This window comes from Halichoeres trimaculatus, unplaced genomic scaffold, assembly GCF_033239565.1.
Source record: "Halichoeres trimaculatus isolate MK-OKI-2021-1 unplaced genomic scaffold, fHalTri1.1 fHalTri1_scaffold_20, whole genome shotgun sequence".
Taxonomy (NCBI): domain Eukaryota; kingdom Metazoa; phylum Chordata; class Actinopteri; order Labriformes; family Labridae; genus Halichoeres; species Halichoeres trimaculatus.
In genome coordinates, this window is record NW_027437198.1 from 8,749,923 (window position 1) to 8,776,255 (window position 26,333).

General features: G+C 40.8%; 2 protein-coding genes across 2 annotated transcripts; one reads left to right on the forward strand and one right to left on the reverse strand.

Annotated features, from left to right (window-relative positions):
• Positions 1-6,401: 6,401 nt before the first annotated feature.
• On the reverse strand, positions 6,402-22,330 carry LOC141809339 (uncharacterized; the record flags this gene model as incomplete). The annotated part of the gene is made up of 18 exons (XM_074696326.1): positions 6,402-6,760; positions 6,856-6,947; positions 7,163-7,304; positions 7,396-7,482; positions 7,597-7,689; positions 7,785-7,941; positions 9,257-9,362; positions 10,771-10,918; positions 11,022-13,733; positions 13,850-13,948; positions 14,086-14,198; positions 14,327-14,562; positions 16,295-16,398; positions 16,632-16,767; positions 16,865-16,934; positions 17,111-17,450; positions 19,980-20,040; positions 22,170-22,330. Coding segments are annotated over 18 exons (4,911 nt in total), but the record flags the coding sequence as incomplete, so codon positions are not given.
• Positions 22,331-22,921: 591 nt separating this feature from the next.
• Positions 22,922-26,252, forward strand: natd1 (protein NATD1). Its single transcript, XM_074696675.1, has 3 exons — positions 22,922-23,133; positions 24,309-24,427; positions 24,702-26,252. The coding sequence occupies exons 1-3, from the start codon at positions 23,025-23,027 to the stop codon at positions 24,816-24,818; spliced, it is 345 nt and encodes a 114-aa protein (XP_074552776.1). The 5' UTR covers positions 22,922-23,024; the 3' UTR covers positions 24,819-26,252.
• Positions 26,253-26,333: the final 81 nt, after the last annotated feature.

Below are 26,333 nucleotides of genomic sequence, written 5' to 3' on the forward strand. Positions count from 1 at the left end.
AACAAATAGATTTTATAATTTTTGAGCAAAAATTTTTGCTTTACTCCAACAGTATTTAAAAGAAAAAACCTTTATATTCAGCTTTTCAGACCTGAAAAAAACAGGTGTTGTATGTGTGTTTGTGTGCTCTTGTGTGCTGTTGAGTTTCGACCATGCTGTGATACTGTTACCACACTGTGACTGTGATGTCAGGCCTGTAAATGGGTTATGCGTTCAGTTCTGAGATGATGGACCAGATGGGGATGTGCAGTGTGCTATGGGGACAGAGAGGGTCCAGTGGATTGCTCGAACTCTGCGAGTTATTTAAAGTTTGCCTCACTGCAGCACAATTAAGTGGGCCATACATGCAGACTCTGAGGACGAGCCTCTGCATCTGATCAGCTTTCAGAAACACACTCCTCTTACTTCACGGTTATGTCATGTTGTGGTCACAGATAGGATGAAGCACAACACAAACACGCTGAGATTTTAGGAGTCTGTGCTACTTCAGAACTTTTTACTCTTTGACTTTTCCTCTCTTTGTTCAACAGAAACATCCAATTGGAAACAGGCTTGTTATGCAAACTTAAACACACTTCAGGGGAGTTATCGATTATTTTTATTCTGCATCACTCAGAGCCAATCTTAAGAACTATCTCCACCAGGAGCATACACAGGCTGCTGAAGGTCATTGCTCATTTAAAATTGAATCTTTTAATATTAACCAAATAATAAGGCACAAAGGGGCAATTTTTTTTTTTACATTTTATCTACTGTAAGGAAATCCAGAGGGCACTTTTTATGCTTTTCCCTGGAAGAGCACCAGAGACGGCAGCATGTAATGCTTTATATTCTACTGGGGAATCCAGGAGGGCAGTTAAGGGGGCTATTTTCTGACACGAGGTCACCATGAGGGGCGACCCAGATTCCTTCATTCACCCATCAGAGCAGATCACTCATAACAAGTGTTATATAATGAAATGACGAAAAGACATGAAGACATTTAGGATATGAGAGAAATTAACTTGAAAATGAAAATAAGCTCAAAAACCAACATTTGCAATCTGTTCAAGGAGGGAAGTTCAAAATCTGCACTGGAAAAACACACCTGTGTGATCATAAGATGGCCTGATTTGATTGGTCCAGACGTCACATGCAATAGAAACTAAAAAATAGATAGTAGAGGAGTGGATCTGCCAAGATTTTCAAGATGTGCTCTTTCACATGAAGTATTTCTGATCCCTTTTTAAATGTAACACCAGTTTTGTAAACAACAGCAGAAAAGGACTTTCCGTCTCAGAAAATAAGCAAACTCCTGTACAACTGTTGCCTGTGGCCTGTCAGTGTAGGACAGCAGCGATCACAGAGAAGAGACATGGCAAACAGAAACACTAGAGACTCTGTGGAGAAAGCCTGAGCTGGCAGCCAACACCGACAAAAACAACCTGAGTGGGGTGGAGAGGCGTTGTGCACCCACCACACAGAAAGAAACACTGCGAGTACAAAAGTCCTGGACTTTTTTAGGGAGCTTGTCAAGAAGCTTTTTTCGCTGCTCCAGTTCTTAAATATGCTCCAGACCAAGCAAATCATCTTCCTGCCTCATGAAAACAAAGTGCTCAGAGCTCTTACAGCGCTCTGGATGTTAAAACTCAGCTTCCTCCGGCTGTGAGAGGACACAGTTTGGTTTTTCTGCCTCTTACAGGTGGAAATCTAAGCTTTTTTTTTCATAACTCAAAGAGTGTAGGAGTGCAAACGTCCTGTTTTACCATCATCGGTGTTAATCTCGCTGATTGTTTGTACAGATGAAAAGATGAAAGATTCAGGCCTGGTCCTGTTAAAAGTTATTTGTAGATCTGTTTTTCTCTGAAGAAAAGTTTGATGTAGAATTGGTACCAACTCATTTTTTGTGAGGTTATTTTTAAGGCTTTTTAAGGTGGTCTGTATTAAACTCTACTTGGTTATTTTAAATGCTTCAAAGGAGGTGAGTTACCAAAATGCTTCCCCAAATATCAGTCAGCCTCATCGTCCTCCGTGCTGAGGGCTGGAGCTGCCGAACTGATTTTGGTGCCAAACTTATATTTAACTCAGGTAAATGTCGTAGGATTTATCCATTGTCATGGAAACTGACAAATTTGGGTTCTAACAACAAATTGCATGTAGGCCACACGCCTCTAGACCTGGTTTTGTAACACTGTGATTCAAATTAAAGAGGATAAACAAACTTGTCCATGTTTTTCTTTGTTTTCTCCATCACAGGCCTGTTTACAGGAAGTACACCTGAGATGTGGTGTGTTATGGGGAAGCAAGCAGCCCTCTGTGCTGGTTGCAGTAATTGATCTTTGCATGACTAAATGGGCCACTTATTTTTGCAGCTCCAGCAGGTGCACCTGTGCAAACTAGTGTTTCTGCATCAGCTGCTAATCAGTCATGACGCTCAGGAGCGTTTGTGGGGCAACGACTCCCAACAAACTCAGAACTAACTGCAGGTGTGCTGTGATAGTACAGGTTCAGAGCAACACAGAAACACAGGGAGGAAAGTTTACATTTATAAACAACAAGAATAACTTTATTTCATTTGTTGTTTTAGTAACACTAAATAGCTTTTATGTTTTCCTGTAGTTTGAAAATTCATTATTAAAAAATAAAAAACACTCATCTTGAACTTGTCTTTAAAGAAAGAGGAAAGAACGACCTTTTTATTACAGTAAACTTAAAGGGTCCCATATTCTGCTCCTTTTCTGCAGTTTAATGTGGATCATTGATGTCTTCATGAAATGGTAGTAACATGTTTTGGTCCAAAAAGCCAATAAATTAAGCACAGCAGCATTGTTTCCAGGCTCTCATAGCCCCTCTGTTCAGAACGCTCTGATTTAGTGGGCGTGGCCTTCATATGTAAATGAGCACCGCTGATATTGCCCGCTCTTCCACGTCACTGAGAGCGGCGCCACGAGCTCCGAGTGCATAATGTTTAGAGAACAGCAAAGCTTGTTTACCGTAACATTACAGGCTAAAACAACAGGCTAACTGCAGCTAAAGTTAGCATCCTGAAGCTAACACAGAGACAGGGGGGACACTGAGGAAAAGCTCTAACATCTGCTCCACAGCACACAGCATTTAAAATACTTGCATTTCCAGGGCTCAAGGTTTGTTGGTGGATGGTTGGTAATGTGCCTGGATTCAGGACCAGTCTATTTGCTAGTCCTCTGTTGTACTGTCCAAAGTTGGAAAAGCAGTCGGCTGTGAAGTGACTAGCACACATATGCACAGTTTTACTGAGTGTAGCTGGAACATTTCCTTGATAAATGAACTCTAGACACTTAGTCTTGTCTTCTTCTGAGATGGGAAGCTTGTGCGTGGAACTACGTGGCTGTTTACGGCCAAAAACAGAGCAGTGATGGCATTGATGGCAGTGATGGCAGCGGAGAGGGGGTTTGGGGGTATCTGCTCTGATGGACCAATCAGGTCAGACTTGCTCCCTCTTGGTCAAAAAAGGAATCGCTGACGTTGGTCCCCAAAATCAAACAGCTTGTTTTAGATCAGGATTTTACATTCACAAGCACTACTGAGTACAGGTTTTGCCATTAAATATCACATTTTGTGGGCTGGGAGGAAAGCCAAAGACCCACAAATTTCACTAAAAGACTTAATAAAGTGATTTTTGCAGAATATGGGACCTTTATTTGAAAATCATTCTGGTGTAAATCAACAGAAAAACTAACTAACATTTTATACAACTAAAAGAAAGGATTTCCTATAAGATATCTGCTGAACAACTCATCAGTGAGTGAGCTCTGGTAAAATGGTTTCACCTTCAGTACAGTATTCATTCGTCCAGCTTCACTCTCTGCTCTTGTTTATGTCTGGAAATCTTACCTGCAGAGTGGAAAACAGAAAACACCAGTGCAGACATTGTGTGCGTGTTTGTTTTATGGGCGCTCCAAGGACAAAAAGGCGAAGACTTCTATCCATGATGGAAAACATGAAGAATCAGCTTTGCTCTTTAAGGTGTCAGCTCACATGGCAGCAGTTTCACACGCCGCAGTCACAGGGAGGGGAAAGTGTTGGGTTTTAATGAGGTGTGATATTCCTCTTTAGGAATACGACACTGAGGAGCAGATCAACATCAGGATGAAGCCCTCACTACGAACACTTAGAGGAATGGTTTACACAGGAAGCTTTGGAGTTTTTGACATTAAGACCAACTATTTAGATTTTTTTATAGCATGAATTTGACATATGATGTACAAAAATTGATGAACACATTAATAAAAGCTGAGGTGATCCTGGGTTTATGCATGTCAAGATGTAGAGGTTAACTCAGGCAAGCTGTATCATATCTCTGGGTAACATGAGGCACGATACTTAAATGTCAACACCATATTCAGCAGTGGTAGTTACCAGAACAGTCGCTGAGAGGAGATTGCAAAATGTATCTCTGCCCTGAAACCCTCCAATCACCTGACTCTGCTCCTGTGTGACGACTTTGTGCTGTTAGAGAGCCTGCTGTCACCTGCAGGGTCTGTGCAGGCTCAATGCTGCTCTAATGAGGTGTGTGAGTGTGTGTTCAGCTTGGTCCAGGACATCAGTTCTCTACTTCAGCAGCTTCCTCATTAGCTGAGGGCTCAGGTTCATCAGAAGTCACACACTGTCACTGCAAGATGAGCTGCAGCTGGTTGAAAGCAGAAATCCAGGTCTCACACTGGGTGGTTGGTATAACCTGGAGGACCAACAACTGGGAAATGTTAAATTACCGTGAGTAGCATCATGTTAGTCTTAGATTGTGGTGGAGCTGGTAGTTGAGCAACATCAAAACTTGCATGGTGATTTGGGGAAGGGTATTTTGATGTTTTTGCATATTTAAACTAAGAGGGGCAGTGCCAACAAAGCTAAATATTTATGTGTGTATGTTAAATATTAAATATATGAATTGTTTTTGTTGTATGGATGATATAAAATCGAAATTTGAGCACTTACATTTTTTCTCAGTTGCTTTGGTTCATTTCTCAGGTCAGAATTTAAATTCTCAAAACTACTTGTTCAATCTTCACACCATTGTGTCACTTGTGCTACTCAAAAAAAAAATCTTTTTTCTTTTTTTTTTAAACAAGTTGCAAATGATTCTGTACAACTCTCTGCTGTTTCCTACATTATCAGCTGCTTCTGTCATGTTGATCAAAATGGATTATCATGGGTCTTTGTTGGATAGTCTCACCCCCCGCAACATTTGGTTATTGGTAACTTAAAGGTCCACCTCATGAACTATCAACTCGCAGGTATATCTGTGTACTTTCCTCTGTATAGACAGTGGAAACACATTTCCTGTAAAGGACTTAAAGATCTATCAGACCTGTGGACCATATTCTCTATCATCAGCTCACAATGGCCAAAGTTTGTTGAAGGACGCAGCCAAAAGTTGGGAGAACAACTGTGTCCTCCATCATTCAGACTTTTTGTGGACAGAAAAGATCTTTGTTATGATGTGGATGAGAATCTGTGGCCCAGCAAGCAGGAACATAAGGAGGTGTAGGAAGACTGCATTGACCTGTAATTCCCACAGCACTGCATGAACAGTTTTCCCTAAACAGACTGATCTATGTTCACATTTCTACTTCTGTTTTTTTTCCCTTTATGCTGTGCAGCTCCTTCTTCTCCTTTCTGTATCAATGATGGGGTCAGTCAACAAATTACAGCACAAGCAGTGAAAGAGAAAATATGACTTCTGTCCGGTCTCTTGTAATCAATCTCCCACACACACTAAGATGTAACTTACAATTTACAATAACTGTCATCAAAACTTAAACCATAGTTTACATCAGAACGTCCTTTCAGAGTAAACTGTTTTACTGACAACATGACTCAGCACTTTGACTGTCCTATCCATACACACTGACACGATGACTCATCATTCTGATGCACTGACACGTTCACTGACACAGAAATTTACGTTTGAGGGATGAACTAAGAATTTTTGAGAAAGAGACTGGCTTTTGCAGGTGATCCATGGTGTTTTAATGTTTGTACAAACCGTTTGAGAAATTCACTTTCTGTTTTGCAAACGGCGAGGATGATTTGTTTTTTGATGAATGTACCAAATCAACCAAGAAAAACTGTAAATAAGTGCTGGGACAGGTTTCTTATTATTTTCATTATTTTTAACCACATGTTGGCTAAATTGTTAGCATCCTCTACATCTTTTTTAACTTTTTTTTTTCACACAGATATGTATTACGAAAACCATATTTCTTTGTTGTGTTGGCCTTCCTATCTATCTACTGCATTATTCCAGTGATGAAGTTTTTGAAATGAGCTCATACATTTAGCAGTTTTATCACTTAAATCTTCAAATATCAAAAACATATGGACTGTTTTTTTATGATTGTACAAAAGGAAAATAAGAATTAATCTTTTTATTGTCTTTTTACATTAAATAATGTTACAGTACAATGTCTTAATGTCAACATTACAAACTTTTTTTTCTATATTAAAAAATGTGCCTATTAAAAAAATGATTCTTCATTATTTCACAGCAAAAATATGTTTGGTAAATTCTTTTTTTGATTTATTTTTTTCCTTTGCTAAAGATTTAAAACAGAAACCTGAACGTGATGACAGCCTCAGATGGAGCCTTGTGGTGTGTTCAGTGACACCTAGTGGTACAATGTGTTAATAACGTTTTCTGAAGCTTTTCATAAAAACAGTTTGAAGTGATTAAAGACAGAAGTAGATCCTACGACTCGAACAGTTTCATTCTCTCTTGGGCGGATAGACCCTCAGTTAAACTCTGAAAACACAGAAGAAAAACAGAAATATGAGAAACAGGAGAAGGAATAAAATCTCCTTATCTTCATTTGGCTTCACATTTTAGTGCAGCTCTACCTGTGGGCTCAGTCCTCTGATCTGACGGCTGAGGGGTGGTTTCTCTGTTTTCTTTGGGAAAGCGGCGTTGTTTGTGTGTGTCACGGTGTCGTCTGAGGAAACGGGAGGAGAGAAGAAAAAGCAGAGGGAGAGTCGATTAAGGAAACGGCTCCTAATTCTAAGAAATTAATCGTTTCCAATTCTCAACTAAAATGGAGTGTTAGTGCAGTGATTTTGTTGTCTCAAAATAGGCTCCTCTGTGATTCCAGTGTTTGTGCCACTCAACTAACTGGACATAAAGGTCATTTTTTGTGATCAAGTGTCTCACCGAGGCTCTGAGCTGCAGCGTCTCTGTCCGGAGACAAAGTGGAGAGGTTGAAATCTTCACGCTGTTTGTTGACGTCTTGATCGGGCTCATCTGGACTGCTCGTATAGAGAGCTTTGAGCTTGTTCTGAGCGTATAGTTTGTCCTGTCACACACATATAGAGGTGCCAGGCATGTAATCACCCTTTCCCTTCACTGATCAAATCTCCTTTAACTAACCACGTGTGTTTTTATACCATTCGAGCAATCTTCAGCTCCTCCCTCAACGAGCGAGCCTCCTGTCTGAGGAACTGCATTTCTGCTTCTCTGGCCCTCAGCATCACCTGAAACAAACAAACAAACAAACAAACAAAGCAAGGAGGCAGTGTTATGATTTCATGAACAAATGAAGTACAGTTTATCACCTTAGATTATGAAAAACCTTTGAAGAAACAAACCTCCATCTCATAGAAGTCGCTTCCTTGAGGGGCGACGTCCGGCTGATTCCCATTCAGAGAGAAATACTGCTGAGTCACCTCATCTGTTTCTCTCTTCAAAGAGGAAGAAGATGCAGAGGTGAGTTTCATAAGTGGCTTTGGAAATAGAAAATATTCTTGTGTTGATCCACTCCACAAGAAGTTTCTACCTGCTTCTTCTTGAGCTCCTGGTTTTCTCTTTGGTACTGCATGGATGACTGTCTCTCCTCCTGCAGCTCTTTGTTCAGCTGGGAGTTTTCCAGACACTTCTGAGTGTGCTGAACCGACAACACTTCCAGCTCCTTCTGCAGCATCTGGAGCTCCTTCCTGCAGCGCAAAGCAGCAACAGAAGAAGATTTTTTTGTGTGCGATTTTTAATAATCTGAAGTCAGCATAGACATTTCTACCTTTGCCAAGGAGGTTGTGTTTTTGGGAGAGTTTGTCTGTTTGTCTATGAACAACATGACTCAAAAAGTAACAAACGGATCTTGATGAAGTTTTAGGAAATGTCTAAAATGGGAAAAGGAAGAAGTGATTAAATTTTGGAGGTGATCCGGATCACCGTCTGGATCAAGGATTTTTTTAAAGTATTCTTTATCATTGTCTAGATCTAGGATCTTTTTTAAAGGATTCTTCATCATTGTGAGATAGGGCCGTTTCCACCATATGTGTATCTAACTCCACCATAAATGGTCAGATTGCTTTGCAAAACAATACAAGACAAGGTCACCATAATTTCTGACAGATGTAAAAGTGTGATCCAGATCCTGCCAATATTCTGGATACCAAGATCCAGAATATGAAATATGTACAGGGTCATCATAATTTTCAACACTGTCAAGAAACAAATTATCAAACAAATCTGTAACTAACACCGAATTGTAGCAGACAGTCTGCTGAAGGGGAGTATAACATTAAAGTAGGACTTAAGTGTTGGTGACAATCACAATATGCTTGGTGGAGGTCTGTGCTCTCTGAGTGCTTTTCTAGTTCTTCTCATTTTACTTAACACTACAGATGAAAACAGGGCTGGAGAAATCAATGCTAAAAAATCAATTAACACTGGTTAAAAAAGTAAAAAAAAATTCATTGAGTCTCCTGCACTCAGTAAAAACATGAAAAATGTTCTTGGACAAACCACAAAAAAGACACTCACTTAAAACAGTGGGGTTAATGACTGAAAGAAACAATGTTTGAGCAAGTGCACCATGTAAGAAAGAAGAAGTAGAGAAGTAGAAGAAGAAGAAGAAGAAGAAGAAGAAGAAGAAGAATGAAAAGAAGAAGAAGGAAAAGACGTAGAAGTAGAAGACTAAAGAAAGCGAGGAAGAAGAAGAAGAATGAAAAGAAGAAGAAGGTAAAGACGTAGAAGTAGAAGTATAAAGAAAGCGAAGAAGAAGAAGAAGAAGAAGAAGAAGAATGAAAAGAAGAAGGAAAAGACGTGGAAGTAGAAGAATAAAGAAAGCAAAGAAGAAGAAGAAGAAGAAGAGGAAGAGGAAGAAATGATCGCTGCTGATAAATTTATACTTGTGGGGAAATTGACTCAAATCCTCAAACTGAAAGGGCCGAGGTGTGAGCGTGCAGCAGGATGTAGCCAGCTGTTGACTATAAAACTAACGCAGTGAAAGGAGAAAAAGTCACTCACTCGTGCTCCACGTGCAGTTGTGTGATGTCAGCGCTCTCCTTGATGTGCTGAGAGCGTCGACTCCTCACCAGCTCCTGTTTGTGAGCTCTCCTCATCGCCACAATGGCTGCAGAGGAACAACATGAAGCATTGTTGTTTACCTTGAGTAAATTCATGTGTTTAGACTTTTCATGACGAACATATGCTTCTGTTTCTCAGTTGCTTTGGTACATTTCTTGAATCATCCTCGCCATTTGAAAAACAGTGAGTGCATTTCTCAAAACAGTTTGTAAAAATAGCAAAACACCATGGATTACCTACAGAAGCCAGTCTCCTTCTCAAAATCCTTACTTCATCTCTCAAAAGTAAATGTGTCAGTGAACGTGTCAGTGCATCAGAATGACGAGTCATCGTGTCAGTGTGTATGGATAGGACAGTCAAAGTGCTGAGTCATGTTGTCAATTTAACATTTTTCTCTGAAAGGACATTCTGATGTAAACTATGCCTAAAGTTTTGGTGACGGTTATTGTAAATTGTAAGTTACATCTTATTGTCTGTGGGAGATTGATTACAACAAGAGACTGGACAATATTCATATTTTCTCTTTCACTGCTTGTGCTGTAGTTTGTTGACTGACCCCATCATTGATACAAAGGAGAAGAAGGCGCTGCGTAGCACAAAGAAAAAAAAGTAGATATGTGAACATAGATCAGTCTCTTTAGGGAAACTGGGAATTACAGGTCAGAGCAGTCTTCCTACACTTCCTTATGTTCCTGTTTGCTGAGCCACAGATTCTCATCCACATCACAACAAAGATCTTCTCTGTCCACAAAAAGTCTGAATGATTGAGGACACAGTTGTTCTCCCAACTTTTGGCTGAATCCTTTAACCAACTTTGGCCATTGTGAGCTGATGATAGAGAACATGGTCCACAGGTCTGATAGATCTTTATTTATTTACAGGAAATGTGTTTCCACTGTCTGTTCAGAGGAAAGTACACAGACATACTGACGGTACCTATTTCAGAAAACTGGTTGATCATTGGTTGATCTGATGCTTCACACATTTCCATTTGTTAGATAAAGTCAAGACTGACCAGGGAGAAATTTTCCAATCTAAACAAATTTAGAAAAAGTCTGATGGAAATGTGTGGAAAGCTGTTTGACATATTATGACAACTTGTTCAACCTTTTTGAATGTAAAGACTTATCAATGACTAAATGTTGTGGGGGTGAAACTATTCAACAGAGACCCATGATAATCCATTTTGATCAACATGACATGAGCAGCTGATAATGTAGGAAACAGCTGAGAGTTGTACCATTTGCAACTTGTTTAAAGAAATGAGAAACTGCTTTTTCAATGTGAACAAGTGACACAATGATGTGAAGATTGAACAAGTAGTTTTGAGGGTTTCAATTCTGATCTGAGAAATGAACCAAAGCAACTGAGAAAAAGTGTAAAGTTGTTCTTGAAGCATCTTTTCATTAACAAATAACTATCTCTACATACTTCACAGAGTTTTTTATTTTTACCTGCCATGGTGGCGGCGGTCTCCTCCTGCAGCAGCTGGTCTTTCTCCTTCAGAAGAGCTTCCACCTCCTGCTCATGCTGCCGCTGTAGGTCACTGATCAGCTGTCTGTGCATTTCCTCCAGAGAGGTGAGATTTTCATCACAGGGGGCCTACACCCAACATAAACATTTAACGTAGGAGCTCACAGGAGCTTTAGTAACATCAGTATTTCCACACACAGTTTTCTGCTGCATAAACAAAGTGTATTTTTACCTGCCCATCTTCTGAATCTGCGCTCATCTTCTGCTCTCGGAGTTCCTCTTTGTTTCTCTTCTTCGTCACAGTCTGTTCAGCTAAGGAGGAGGAACAGTCACTGACAACAGCCGCCTCACTGCAGGTTTTAGTCGGCGTCTCCTTAAACAAACAGGACTTGGTGTAGTAGCCGTGCAGGTATTTCATCTCTTCTTCGTGGATCTGCTGCAGCTCTGTTATCTTCTCCTGAAAATCTGCTTCCAGCTTGTTCATCCTTTCCTCGTGGTAGTCCTCGATCTCCTGCATGTTTTTCAGGAGTCTGTGGTTCCCGGTTTCTACGGAGATGATCTTGAGCTCAGCCCGCTCCAGCTCTTCTCTTAATGCATTGTTGTCCTCTTGAAGCTGGCACAGAGTGTGATTTAAAGCCTCCTGCTCTTTCTTTAATAAGATATCTTTGTCTTTGCACAGAGCGTGGAGTTTTTCTTTTAACTTCACACTTTGATGCTCGAAATCCAAGAACAGTCTCTCTGATAAATAAACCATCTTCACCTGCTCCTGCATCCTGTTTAAGTCTGCTACAGGAGCGTTTTCCATGCTGACGTCCACACTGCCCTCTGCTGCACCGCCATCAGGAGTCTCCTGGCACAGCTGGCGTAAACTCTCAGCTCTTCTTTGTAGCCGCGGAATCAGTCTCTGTAGCCACTCAGGGTCTGCTTTTTTGGCGTCAGCTCCTTCAGCTCCTCTCCCCTCATAAGGAGCCAGCTCAGGCGGGTTGATGTCTCCCAGACCCTTCCTTTGATGCTCTGCTCCCTGACACTGTGTGTCTGTGCTGCTCTCATGTTGCTGCTGGAGTCTGAAGGCAGAATACGTCAGCTCTGCTTCAGCACAGACTCTGTGGATGCTGCTTTCTAAAGATTCACTGTTTTCACCGTCTGCTGTCCCAGACTGAGCAGTCCTGTCTGATATTAAAGCTAGTCTTTGTGAGATGATGTTTCTGTAGCTGTTTGCAAACCCCGCCTCAGGCTCTCCTGGCTCTGAGTGGATTAGTCCATGTTGACTCTGAAGGGCTGAAACCATTTTCTCTATCACAAAAAGCTCCCTCATTAAACACTTTCCAACACTTTCTTCCTCTGCAGGTTTTCTCTCCGGCGATGCTTCGTCATTCAGGATCTTGTCCTCTCCTCTGCCTGCGTTTCGTGCTTCATGCACTTGTTTCTCTGCATCCTTCTCTCCTTGCTGAAGGCAGGCGGCAGCACTGGCTAGCTGCCTCTCGAACTCTGTTATATTGATGGGGCTGGTTTGCAGCTTCTCTCTGCAGGCTTGTACGATGTTCAGCGCCACCTGAAACCTGCCCAGCAGCATCCTGCAGCGGTTTTCCGTCACCTGAGCGAAGCGCTGGCTGCGCTTGGCCTGGCTGTGCAGGAGCAGACTCAGGTGCTGGGCATTGGCCCGGCTCTGGGTGAGCTGGGAGCAGAGGTGGGGGTCCTGACAGGTGGTGTGACCCTGCTCTTCCTCCAGTCTCTGCATGATGTCCCTCAGTTTCTCCTCTGTTACAAACAGCTTGGTCTCAAGAGTCTGAATCACGGACATGAACCTCTCCGGGTCGTCTCCTGCTGTGACAGCAATCGAGTCAACTTTGGTCCTGAGGGGGTCATTGTTCTGAGCTCCTGAGGATTCATCTCTCTGCTGAGAGGAGCAACAGGTACATGCTTTAATGGTTTCATTCAGCTTCACCTCCGTCTCCTCCAGGCTGTTTCCCAACACCTCCATCTTCAGCAGGACTTCCGTCAGCTCCTGCTCCTTCCTGTCTAGGAGCCCCTCGTAACCCTCTCGTATTTCTTGAGTGTCTGCTTCTTTTTGCTTCAACTTCCCTAAAACCACCTGCAGCTCCTCACAAACCCTCTCATACGAGTGCTCCAGGTTGTAGTAGTGCGTCTCGTCTGTTTTCAGGCGGCTCTGCAGCCGGCTCACCTCCCCGTCTGCCTCTGATAGCTGACTCTGCAGCTCCTCACAGCGTCGCTCCAGCTGCTTCCTCTCCTCTTGGAGTTTCTGCACAGCTGACACTGTGCACGTCAGTTCCTCCTGGAGCTGCTGCTGAGCTGTCTCGATCTCCTTGGTCCAGGTTTGAGTCTTGCTCAGGCTCCCCACCTGCTCTTCAGCCCGGTCCAGTCTCTGCTGGAGCTCCTGTGAGTGTTTCTCTGCCTGTGCCAGGCTGGCAGCCAGACTCCTCCGCTCCCTGTCCTGACTGGCTTGAAGTAACAGGAGGTGTTTCTCCAGACGAACCTCTTTCTGAGCCTGCGCCTCCTCGTTGGCTTGAAGCTGATGTTTCATGTCTTGCAGGTTTTCCTTCAAACGCTCGGCCTCCTCCTGGAGACTGTGGTAGCCCTGCACCTCCTGCTGCAGTTGTGTGAAGCAAGCCTCCGCCTCCTTCTTCTGCTCCTCAGCAGCACTCAGCTGACTCTTCAGGGAGGACACACAGCGCTCCCACTCCACCCGCTGCTCCTGGAACCGTCGGCGGTCTTGCTCCAGATGAGCCTGAGCGAGAGCCGTGGCGTCACCTGTGACCAGGAGCTGCGCCTGCTGAGCCAGGAGGTCGACTCTTCGCCTGAGTTCAGCTTCTCTGGCCTCCTCCTGACTCCTCTTCAGAGCCTCCAGCTCAGAGCGGAGGTCATGGTTCATCTTCTGGAGCCGCTGCAGGGCTTGTTCAGGGGATCCGTTTGAAAGATTATCGCCCTGCAGGAGGAAAAGGAGCTTTGACTTGGATAAACTCAGCTTTGCATGCTGAAATGACAGACGCAGGGCAGCTTTTACATCAGGGGGTGTTAACTACGTATGTTTGAGCATGTTACCTGTGGAGGAGAATGACTCTCCCTCTGTTGTCGAAGCTCATCCTGCAACTTCCTGTTTAAGATCTGAAGTCGAGAAAGTTCTCTCTGTGAGAGCTCAAGCTGTGGAGAAAATTGATAAAATGTCATTGAGTATTTATATTTTTCTCTTTCAAAAGAGTGTTGTTTTTCTTCTTCAAACTTTTTGACTCAACCGGAAAAAAGTGCTTCATCGTAAAAACAATCTAATGTGATCTCACCTCTTTGACAAGAGTCCAAGTTTTCTGCTGCTGTGAGACTTGTTTCTCCTCCCTCTGCATGTTTGACTCTTTATTCAAACAGTCATCGTTTGACGGCATTGTTGAGGATTCACCTGCAAAAAAATCATTTTAGTACGTGTTGTTTCTTCACTGGATCTATTCCTAACATATTAATCCCAAATGCTCTTGAATAAGGAAAAGAAGAATCAAGATTCAACCTCGATGAGTGAGCAAACCTCACCTGTCTTTTTGACTTCAACCAAACAGGAAGCAGCTCGTGCAGGCTCAATGGGGGACAGGTTTGGGGAGAAGGGGGGTGTGATTGTAGATGGGTCTTTATCAGCAGGACTCTGCAGACTGGGTTCTTTCTGCTGGTCTTGTGTTTCCTCTGCAGAGTTTTCTGCCGAGCTGTGTGTGTGCTGGGTTTTCTTCAGACTGTCAGGCTGATGTGAGAGAGGCTGCTGCTCTGAGGCCGAGCTGACAGGGAAGAGACAAACTTTAAATTTTACCCACAGTTCATTTCTTCAAGGTCAGATTTTCCCTCTGTGCAGAAAATAAATATCAGTCATTTCGATTATGTATTTTAGTGACACTTGTTGCCTCTTTTTAAACCTAGTATCAGCGTCATTGTTCAGTGGTATAACATCGTAACTTTTTAACTTTTTGCCCACATGTAACAACTTGTTACATTTCTGGTCAGTTTTTACAGTTTGGGTTTTATTACATTTCCGGCTCAGCACTTTTGTTACATTATCAACCAATTATTACATTTTTTTTAATGAACATGTGTCTTTTGGGTTTTTACAAGTTGACAAAATACATAAAACATAATGTAACATAGATCCATCAAACTGTTAAATAATCCCCCCCATCCCTTAAAAAAAAAAAAATGGGTTGCAGCATCTGTAATTGGACACAGTTAAAGACGTATCCCCTCCACATTACCAAAGCTTCTCAATTTTACACCTCTTTAAGAATGCAAGAAAGCGGTTCCAAATCTCTTTTAGCCAGTTATCAATGGAGGGGCTCTTAACATCTTTCCATCAAAGAGAAATCAAGCCTCTAGCCTTTATAAGTCTGTAATTTTCTTCTCTTTGCTGCTGAACACACAGTCCTTTGGGTACAAATTAAGAATATAAAACATAGGACAATTGGATATTGTATTCAAGGTGATGTGAGAAATATATTTCATGACTTCAGTCCAGAACTTTGGAATCTCAGGGCAGTCCCACAGACAATAAATAATGTGCCCTTTTCAACGTTCCATTTAACACAGATATCAGGAATATTAAGATTGTTTAGTCTTTAGTACATTTTATCACATTTTTTGTTTGTTACCTTTTGGGTCATTGTTTCAAACAGGCCCTAACGAGACGTCACGAGGAATTAATACAAGAAGGCGAGAAGTATTTTACAATATCTGCCATGATTTAAGCTTCTTGAGACACTGCATAAGAAAAACTATATTCCCTCTTTAACCCTCCTGTCATGTTCATGACCACAAATGACCACAAATTCCATAAATCACCACTAAATTTTTATCTCACACTCTTTTTAGCTGTGAACGATGTCTCAGAGTAGTGGATAACATGAATAACTGCAGTAAAAATACAGAAAAACACTAAAAATGTGATCCAAAATGATCTTTTATTCTCTGTGAAAGAAACATTAAAGTTCTACAGTTTGAAAAATGGACTCGAGTCATTTATACAAGTATCAGGGATGTTTGCTTTATATGTTTACTTATGACAAATATTTCTGCTTGTATTCATGAGAGTTACGCTCGGATAAGGGAATTCCCCTAAAAATTAATTCATTATGCCATTTAAAAAGATTGAATCAGACAAACCAAAATGTTTCTCCTCTTTCTTAACCCTGCCTAAAACTCATTTGTTTCTCATAGCTTATTCTGGTTGACCTTGACGTCCTCAATTCTGCTGTTTGTTGTTTTTATGTAATTGATTGTTCTTGTTTTTATACTTGTGATGTAAGGTGGCCTTGCGTGTCTTGAAAGGCATTCACAAATAAAATGTATTTATTATCTATTTATTTATTTATTATTATTGTTGTTGTTATTACCACATAAATACAGTTAATAAAAATTCTCCTAAAAATTCCTATGAAAAGTTTCCAATCTTGAAAATTCCTGGAAGTTTACAGCCATACTTTAAACACATCAAAGTTGAATGAATTATCAAAATGTTTGTACCATGTGACGTCAGGTGTGGAGCCGGGCCTCACATTCTTCAACATGGCATGGACCAAGTTGCGTCTCATCCCAGAGGTTAGGAGCGTGTACACTCCATCTCTACTCTGTGGAAAAAGAGATGTCTTTAATTAGTGTCACGGGTTAGATTGAGAGGTGAGTATCTGGGGGCTTTAGAAACAAGATTCAAGTTTTATTTTAACCATAAACATCTGTTGTGGTTACCCTTAGTACGTGAATATATCTGCTTAACTTGAACCCACATTTTGGTTCATGTAGCTTCTTTGGATCAGTGCGAGCTGGCTGTTACTCTGAGAGCAGTTTAAAGACGTAAACTGACCTGTTTCTTGACTTTGTTGCAGTGATGATGACATTCAGACGCAGAGACCAGAGAGGATGACGACTCGGCTGTCTCTGAGGAGGTGCATGTTTTCATTTTCTCGCTATCATCACCCTGACAGGGATCTGTGTTAGGCCTTCAGTGACGGGAACATGAACAAAGCAGTTATCACATCACTAACACTGACACACTCAAAACCTCTGATACTCTCTGAGAAACACCCAGAAACAAACCTGATCTGCTGGCCTGAGCTTTGGGGTTTGTTTTCTGTATTTTTTCCTTTTCCTGCAGTTTGATTTGAATCTGTGACAGAGACAGCAGCAAGAATACAAGTTTTACTTTCTTCAGAGGAAGAAAATGCAGCACATGCAAGAATTTCAGGAGATGCATGAGTTGGAAAGTCTGACAAATTTTTGGATGATTTGAAAATGAAAAAGAGGAACAAAAATTGATAGATTAAAGATAGGGAGTGAACTTACCATCTCTGCTGGGTCTTTGGTCGAGTCTGCTCAGAGAGCGGCTGCTCCGGGAGAATGGAGCAGCAGTAAGAGAGGAGGTGTTGAGGGAGGAGAAGCTGCGGCTGCTGCAGAGGCGTAGAGCTGCTCTGTCAGGGCGAGATGTCGCTCTGCTGCCCTGCTGGCTGACCAGACTCTGCTGACTGCCTCTCTTCAAACTGCCTCCAGCTCTGCTGCCGCTTCCAGACGACTCCACACCTCTGCCCAGGCTGCTGCTCCTTCCAGGTCTCACTGCGGGGCGAGATGAACTGTTGCTGCCCTGTTTGGCTCCACTGCTCACAGGTGCTGCTGAGGCTGCTGCGTCCTGTGAGAAAGAAACAGCCAGAGCAGACGCTGCTTATCTGGGAAAATAAATCACAAACTGACAGCTCTGTGGGGTCAAAACCTGAAGATGATCAAACCGAAATATCAAACATTACACCTCCACATAAAGCCTCACCCAAACTTGGACCCTGATACATACAATCCAATCACCACTGGAGGAAACCTTTTAATCCTCACAAGAGCTCTTAATTTGCTTAAGTACCATCTGACCGACACTGTGACCGCACTAGGACAAACAAACACACACACCACACACACATTAAACTTAATTACACTTGAACATTGGAAAGCCATCACATTCTGTGCAGCTTTTATATTCTCAGAAGATGCAACCTCAACAACTGCAGAGGCCATCAATCTGAGGCCGGAGGAGGAGACACAGGAATCAATGAGGAGGCTGAAGAGGCCTGACGGAGCCACTCTGCTGATCGTAACTCCTTCGACCTAATCTCCAGACATTAATGGAGATATAAATCAAAGCACGGGGCATGCACGTCCAGAAAAATGTGCACACGCTCTAATGAAATCAGAGGCAACAATAGAACAATATAACACATATAATTACTCTTTACAGTTTGCATGAGCTTTAATGAAGGAAGATGAGGATGTTAAAAAGAAAGATGTGATCTTAAAACACTTTGAAAGAAGATTTAAGACAGGGAATCTGTTTTTCAGGTATTGTTGATTAATTCAACACCAACCGGTAAACCATAAAATCTGGGTTTAGTTAGAGGAGCTGTATTTTACTTTTCTCACAGTAAAGAGGGGTTAGACTACGTCATCATAAAAATGCGCACGCATCTCGACGGCAGAAGCAGCATTTAGCTCCATTCATTTTGACGAGTTAGCGTTTTTTAAACACTAAATTCAACCTGTTAGAAGCATCAAAATGTACGGTTTTTCTGTGGATAGCTGTCAAAAACAATATTACACAATAGAGGCAACTTCTGTCAAGTTTCGACCGTTACAGCACAACTGGTGTTTCGGCGTTAATAGCGACCTTGCTAACTGGTGACTTTCAGCCGACGGCAGCATGGACGGCAGCCGGATTAACGGACGAGAGTCACCAGTTAACAGGGTCACACTTTACACTGATACACCAGTGACGTCTGCCTGTGTGTAATTAAATGTGCTCTTTATCTAACCTCAGATAACCAGGTTTGACTGCGAACAAGCAATAATAACTGTTGATACTCAAAATACTGATTTGACTTTGCTTACCTAATGAAAAAGTTGATTTGGGGCTGAGGTGCTGACCAAACATGGATTCAATATGGACAGTAAATAATGAGTGAACTTATAAATTATGATTAACAGAAACAGATTTTATGACCAAATTAAAATTAGGGAGTACTATTAAACAATCTTTACTTCCTGGTATGTCACAGTCTGATAAGTTTCCACGGATAAAGCAGTTATGAGCATCGACTGACTGTTGTGTTTCCGCTCTGGGTACACGCTAGGTTTCTCTGCTAAAAACGTCTGTCTACCTCATAGCTATCTGTCCACTTGCGGATCTCTTCTGTCCACTCACTGCTATTTAGCAAACCTGGAAGTATTTTGCCGTCCGTCAAATTGATGACATTAAGTTAAAAAACGTGTTTTTTGGTGGTTATCTCCTCCACATCGGTTGAAACCATTATACTCCGCAGTGCTTCTGCACCCAAGTTGCGCGCGCATCCGCCGTTGTTTATTAACAAATAATCCCTCTATATCCAATTGGTTTTAATTTTCCATTCTGTGACACACACATCTATTGTGATATTTATTCTCCTCTCATTTCAAAGCCTCAGTGAAGAGTTAAGACTGCTTACAGACTTAGATTAATATTGATGCCTCTTAATGAACTACCAAAGCAAACAAGACCATTAGCTTGAAGATGGATTGTTTCTGGAGTTAGTTTTGACGTCTGACACCGCTGCTGCAGGGTTGATGTCAGGCAAAGGGAATGACCTCGAGCTGCCAAAACACAAGCTGTTACAATGTCCACAGCAAAGACTTCAGTGAGTGAATTTAACTGTTTAAAACTGCATGTTGGCTTTTGTTTATTTAAAATAAATAAATAAATAAATAAATAAATAAATAAATAAATAAATAAAATGTGCAGGTCACATATCCTTATGATGTAAATCTCACTTAGTGGCTTTGGAGGATTTCTTTCCCTTCATGCAGAGCACACTGAGCTGCATTTCCCACATTAACTTAATTCTATTTTTTATAACTATTGATTTTATTCTTGACACTGTGAAAAATATTTACTTAGATAAGGGGAAAATACAGCAAAATAATGTAAGCTATCAATTAATGCACATTGGATGATAAAAAGATCTTCAAAAGGCAACATTATATTTGAGGGGCTATATCGAGACAAAAGTAAATACAGATGGATTTAAGCTCAATTACAAGTAAATAAAAGCAGCAAAAGATTATGATAATTTAAGAAACGTTACAGCTGTCACCAAATAATCAAACCAGCTCATCTGAGTGTCTGTGTGGACCAGGAGCTCACCTTTCCTGTGGTCTTCTGTGCAGGTTTGTTGCTGTTAGAGTTCACTTGGGTCTCCTGCCACCTGCAACACAACAACCATTGTCAACAAACAATTCTTAAGTCATTACTTATCATTTTCCATATTCATAGAAATATGATGAAGCTCATAAACATCTGTGTCAGCAGTGACTGCTGTTGCTCAGAGATTATCTGCACTTTTTTATTTTTACACACTCAGACCTGGCGCTGTTACATAAGGGCAGTTGAAGACAGCAGTGTGCTACGGAGAGTTTAGATTGTAAAGTTTAGATTTCAAACTGATGTGTAAAACTGTCATTCATGCTTGTATATCTCTTTGCTTTGATTTTCTTTTTTTTTTTGCACATCCCTGCTAGTGGTTTTGATTGTGAGGCTGGACACCTCTGAAGGATGGAGTAATGTTTATTTTTATGTAGAGAATTAACGCCCAGAGTTAGCAAGAAGGTGCCAGGAAACTTTAGCAAGATTGTGCAAAAGTGGAGGCTTTAAAACATTCAGACCACATTAGTCTCAACCAAATTAAGACAGAATTTATTGCCCACAGACTTCATGTAGAAACATGGTGATGGTTAAATAAAAGAAGCTAACTTGAATTTTCTGCACAACAAAACCGGAAAAAAGTAATTCCACTTCCAGAAGCAATGACACAAAAGCAGCAATGCCATTCAGGAATAAAAGTCATTCAAAAGGCAAGCTTAATATCTTTGACTCACCTTGGTGCCTTGGACATCATTTTGAGAAAAAGGATGAATAAATAAAAAATAAGAAAGGAAAATTTTCAATAAAATAGAAACCTTAGGGTGATATTTTGACCCTTTTATACTTATTCTCAGTGCAGCTACAGTTTGAGAGAGTAAATCACAAACAGGTCTGCAGCAGTGTCACAAAGATATACTCACACACACTCACGCACACATAATCCCAAACTCCAGAAGAGTTTGCAGGATTAACCCACGGGCTTAACAGGATTACGCTTCTGTAATTTAAGTGAACTTGGCGTACCTTCTGAAAATCTCAAGGAGTTGCCACATATTTTATCAGGTTGTTGCAAAGACAAAGTGTTGGTTTTATCTGAGTAAATTCAGGCACACACAGGAGAGAGAGGGTTATTAAAGGAGCTGTTTGAGATCAAAGTGAGGAGGATTTAACTTCTGGTCGCTCTGAGGACACACAGAAACACCTGTCACTGTGCCATGACCTCACCTGTCCTCTCAAAATAAATGTCAATGTAACATGAAGAGCCTAAACTAATGGGTCCTTTAGTTAACAGTGTATGTAGATGAAATAATAAATAGTAAGTGAAAAATAGTTTGATTATTTAAAGATTTCAAAGATGAAAGTTTATGTAATGAGAGGCAGAAATTAAAGGATTGGAAGAACAAACAGGGGCACAAGCAGGTCTGGGTATTATGAAAAAGGCTCATAGCCTGAGCCAGCCTCACTGAATAATTTTGACTACATCTCCATACAGATACGACTCTACAAAGCTTTACGTTTATAATTTTGTACTAAATCTTAAAAACTGCATAAATAACAAGAGAGAAAGGCAAGTGTGTTATCACCAAAGCAGCATCCGCAGTCATGCTTTAGTCATGGACAGGTGAAACTTTTAAATATAAAGACTTAGAGGTACAACAGAGGATCAGGGCTACATTAGGGATGCATTTTTTAAAAAATATATATTTATATATAATTTCAAAAATTAAATCCTGAATTTTGAAGTAAATTTGTTTTTTAAAGATAACTTTTAAAAGTTGTACATAAAGTGAAACTAGTGCTAGCAAAATCTTAATGGCTGGCCAAGAAAAGCATCTTACAGCCTGTAGATAGAGGAAGCAAAGCTCACCGCCAAACTGTAAACAGTCAGTTATTAACAGTTACTTATTCATCATTAATTCAAAAATTATTTAGAAATCGGACACTCTCATATGGAGAGTACAATCATTGTATCAAGCTCAGACTTAAAGTGTGTTGAAATTTCAAGTTATTTAGTTATTTACTTCAATCTGAAAATTTGTAAATAGAAACCTATGGATCCCTTTGGTATTTTACTTATTTCTATCTTTTTAACCAAATAAAGATTGAATAGTTATAGTCATTGAATGTAACTTACCCATATGATCCACAGCCTCATTATAAAATGAAACAAAGAAAAAACAAACACAGACATACCAAAGGTAGCTCTGCAGCTCTGTCTCCTCCCCTGTAAAGTGTGGGTATCTTGGGTATGTTGGAGCCAGTAAATGCTGGTAAATCAGGTGCTGATGCAGGTGCGGCTTCTGATTGGCCAGTATGAGCAGAACTGCTTCTCCTGGATTGGGTGCAGGTGGACATCAATGCTGGTGCCACAGCATGGCTGTTTTTCTGCCATTCCCAACAGAGCAGAAGTGAAAAGTGTAGTTTGAAGTTTAGATTAGCAAATTATGTGAGTGGTGCTGATTGCTAGATGGGTTGATTATTTGTTAGAATTTGAATGTTAAGTTTACATTTAACAGCAGTGTAAGAGAGAGTAGTGTTATTTGATTCCTCCTTTTTAGCAGGTTAGGGAGTCAATAGACATGTTTTTCTGTTGTTTTAGTTTTTACTCTCTGATAGGAACGTTTAGAATTCATTTAGATATCTTTTGTGTGTTTTAGGCTTTTTAGTCACAAGTGAAGATGATTAAAGATAACTCACCCTCATTAGACCTGCTGGCTTTAGGAGTGGGGGGAGTGGGAGTCAAACCTCATGTTGTGTCCAGGATTCTTCCAGGCTGGGGGGTAACCATTTTATTCACCTGAAACAATGCTGTGATTTTTTTTAAGCAAAATCTCATCCACCTGGACTCTGAGCATGAGAAATGATAAACTTTGAGGGAATAACTTCCTTTTGTATGTATTTATCCGAACTATTCCTCTTCTTCGAGTACGCCGGCGCTGATTGGCTGTGCGTCACGTGACCTCACAGCTGATCTCGTTGGATGGAGTGTTTTTGTTCATCATTTCATGTAGCCATTTCGGGTTAGCATCACATCAGTCATCGTCCACCATGGATCAGGGGGCTCAGGCGGCACAGCCCAATGTTTTGGACCCGAACAGCTCCCAGATTCAGGTAGAACACGACCGGAAGCGCCGGCAGTTTGTCATCAGACTGAACGGTGAGTGCAACATGTAAACATTAGCATGCTAACAGGCTAATGTTAGCTCACAGACTGCTGCAGATTTCCTAACAGATAACAGCGACGTCAAGCTTCGAGTGATGAATCCAGCTGCCATTTCAAACACTAACACACTGTGAGTTTCACACGTCGTAAATGTCAAGGCTTGATTCTGGTTTTATTTCGTTTCAAAGTTCAAAAAGGCCACAACGTCTTCACCTATAACTTTGTAAGCTTGTCTTTTCCTTCAGTCTTCTTCTGGAAAGCCCTCCCCATTTAAAAAAAAATGCTTTGTTTATGATTAAATAAAAAGAAGATGACCGTAAAGATCAGATCCCTTTAACAACCTTTTTAGACTTTGACTATAATAGTTTAGGATACACAAGAATACAGATGTATTGATGTGTATATAATATCCAGGTGAGTGATCATGTAAGCTCTGAGGTGTGTTTATAGCAGAGTGGGTAAAGTCATTCTTTCCTGAACAAAGATCTTTATCACTCACTCTCTCCACTCTGCTACACCAACTATTTTCCACACAAACGCTCTTCTTTGTGTCTCAGCACTCATTCTTGGCTCACTCTGTATCAATTTTGTTGATTGATATGTAGACTACTAGACTGCAACTTGTTTAAGCAACTTTATCAATATTGTAGCCCCGAGCTAATCTGCAGGAGAGAGGCTATACATGTAAATAATAATTTAAAAAATGCAGTTTAGTGTTTGACTTAGTCAGATAATTTTGTTTTTTTATTAATCAATAGAGTAATTGGAAGAAGGGTGAATTCCTCAAACTTTCTGAACTGGTTTTGGAGTAATGTATATCATGGCTGTACTCTGACTGGCCTGAGGATGTCTAAGCCTCTTAATTTATCCCTAAGGCTGAGTTCAGGCCCTTGTTTTGGGTGCTTGTATCTGCAGTCTAATTCTCTCAGGCTCAACCCAAAGGTCATGAAGATAGATCAATAAGTAAATCAAAACATTTACCCTCAGGCTCAGCTCTCTCCTCACTGCAGCAGTTCTTGACAAAACTAGATTAATGCTGCACCAAACTGATCCTGAATCCCTATTAGGGTGACCCTCAAAATTTTGACAGGCACAGGCAAGGTAAGTATAATCTTTTTGGTGGAAAAAAACTTAACAAATCATGAACTTTGATTTCTTTCTGCCTTCAGGATCCCATGATCGAGCAGTTCTTCTGTATGAATATGTGGGGAAGAAGACAGTGGATCTGCAGCATACTGAAGTTCCTGATGCATACAGAGGAAGAGGAATAGCCAAACATTTGGCCAAGGTAAAATCTCTTTTGGAATAACTCAATCCTAATAAAGAGATAGGAAGTTTCTCTTTAAGGTTTCTGAGGAAAAATTATTAACATTCTGAGTTAGCACAATTTAACAATGTGTGTTATCAAAGAACAATTATCTTTGTTGCTTACAACTTATCAGCTTTGTTGTGGCTCCTGAAAGATGTGAAAATGTGCAGGGGAGCTCTTTTTCAAAGATCTGATCCAGCTGGAGTACCTGTGAAAACAAGTTTGATGTGTGTTTCTTTTTCTGTGATGGCAGGCAGCCATGGATTTTGTGGTGGAAGAGGATCTGAAAGCCCACTTGACCTGCTGGTACATTCAGAAATATGTCAAAGAGAACCCTCAGCCTCAGTACTTTGAACATATTTATCAATGAGCGAACATTGCTGCTACAGAGAAGACGGAGAAAAAGACTCCTCAGGAAGCAGACTGAGCTGCAGCATGCTTTGGAGTGACAGGCCAATATTCAAAAAGGACCATCCAGGAAATGTTAAACATGACCTAAAATGACTCCAGAGACGAGCAGTCTCACAGGAAAGACGTCTATAAGCTGAATGATGGGATCAGTTTGTCAATAACAAGAAACGGAAAGTGCACCAGCCAGTCACAGGTTGTAAAAATCACGCGCAGATAAACTAACTAAATCTGAAGGCCGTTCACTGAGACAGAAACCCTCCAATCCACTGTCTGAAAGTGAAGAGTTAGGAATGATTGTGACCAGCTGTGGTTCACATCTTGGGATGCAAATTCCGTTTCCTCCCCTCACTGGAAGCTGAAGGCAGCATTGCAAGATGGCTGCCAGTGGTGTCTCAATGGAGACACTGATGCTCCAACTGTGATGACTTCTGCCCTCTTGATATTCTTCTGCTTTTTTGTTTTGTTTTCATTTTGCTCCCTTCCTTGTTGAGTAGATTTCAAATGCTAAATTTATTTTTCAAACATCTTTCTCTGAAAAGAGTTATTTTTTCAAGGTAATCACACTCTTAGGAATGCATTTATTGGGTAACGGGTCATTTAAAAAAATTGTGGAGTAAAAGTTATTTCCCCACATTCCAAATGTCCACTCTCATTGTGCCCAGTAATAGGAATTCACTGTTTGTTATTTACATCAAGAATTGATCAGGGACTGGTGCAGGGATTTTTAAACCAAAGAGAAAACACTGAGTCATAGTTCTGTCCATAGTGTGTGTTAAATGTTACAGAAACATGTGATAAACTGAGTCTGAAGCTCATCATTGTGTGGTTTAAACCCTCGATGTGGATATGGTTGAATACCAGCATCATGAAACTGCACTGTAACATTCCCTGGGCAGGGAAATGTGGCCAGGAGCGTATACACTGTTTCTTTTCATTGGATTTTTCTTTCCTATAATGGCTTCTTACGCCAGCTGATGAATCAAAATAAAAAAGGTCATCAAGAAGGAAAACTTACTGACAAAAGCAGGTTTACTGATATCTCCCTTTTGGCTCTTTGGGAGTGTTTTGCTGGTGACAATCAAAAGTGTTGTAGAGAAAAATCCCTCAGGTTACTCGACACTGTCGAGATAATCATCAGCGTGCAGACAGACCCCCTGTCTGCTTCATCATTTAAAGGTTACAACAGGAAACTCCTTCCACTCTGAATTTTTTCTCTAGGTGATACACCTATTCTATTCTATATACACCTGTTTTTTGTCTTTTGTTCATATTTGTGTGTTTGCCTGAAAGGAAGCTTTGAACTGATGGCTCCACCAAATGCGCCAAAATGTAACAACCCTTGTTTTGTTGTTTTGTGATGGAGACTTATGTTTGGTTGTTGTCTATCAATAAATTTTCAGCAAAATGTCTCGGAAATTTTTATGTTGGCATGTTTTACAATGTATAAATCGTTGTCTTACTTAAAACTTTAGCT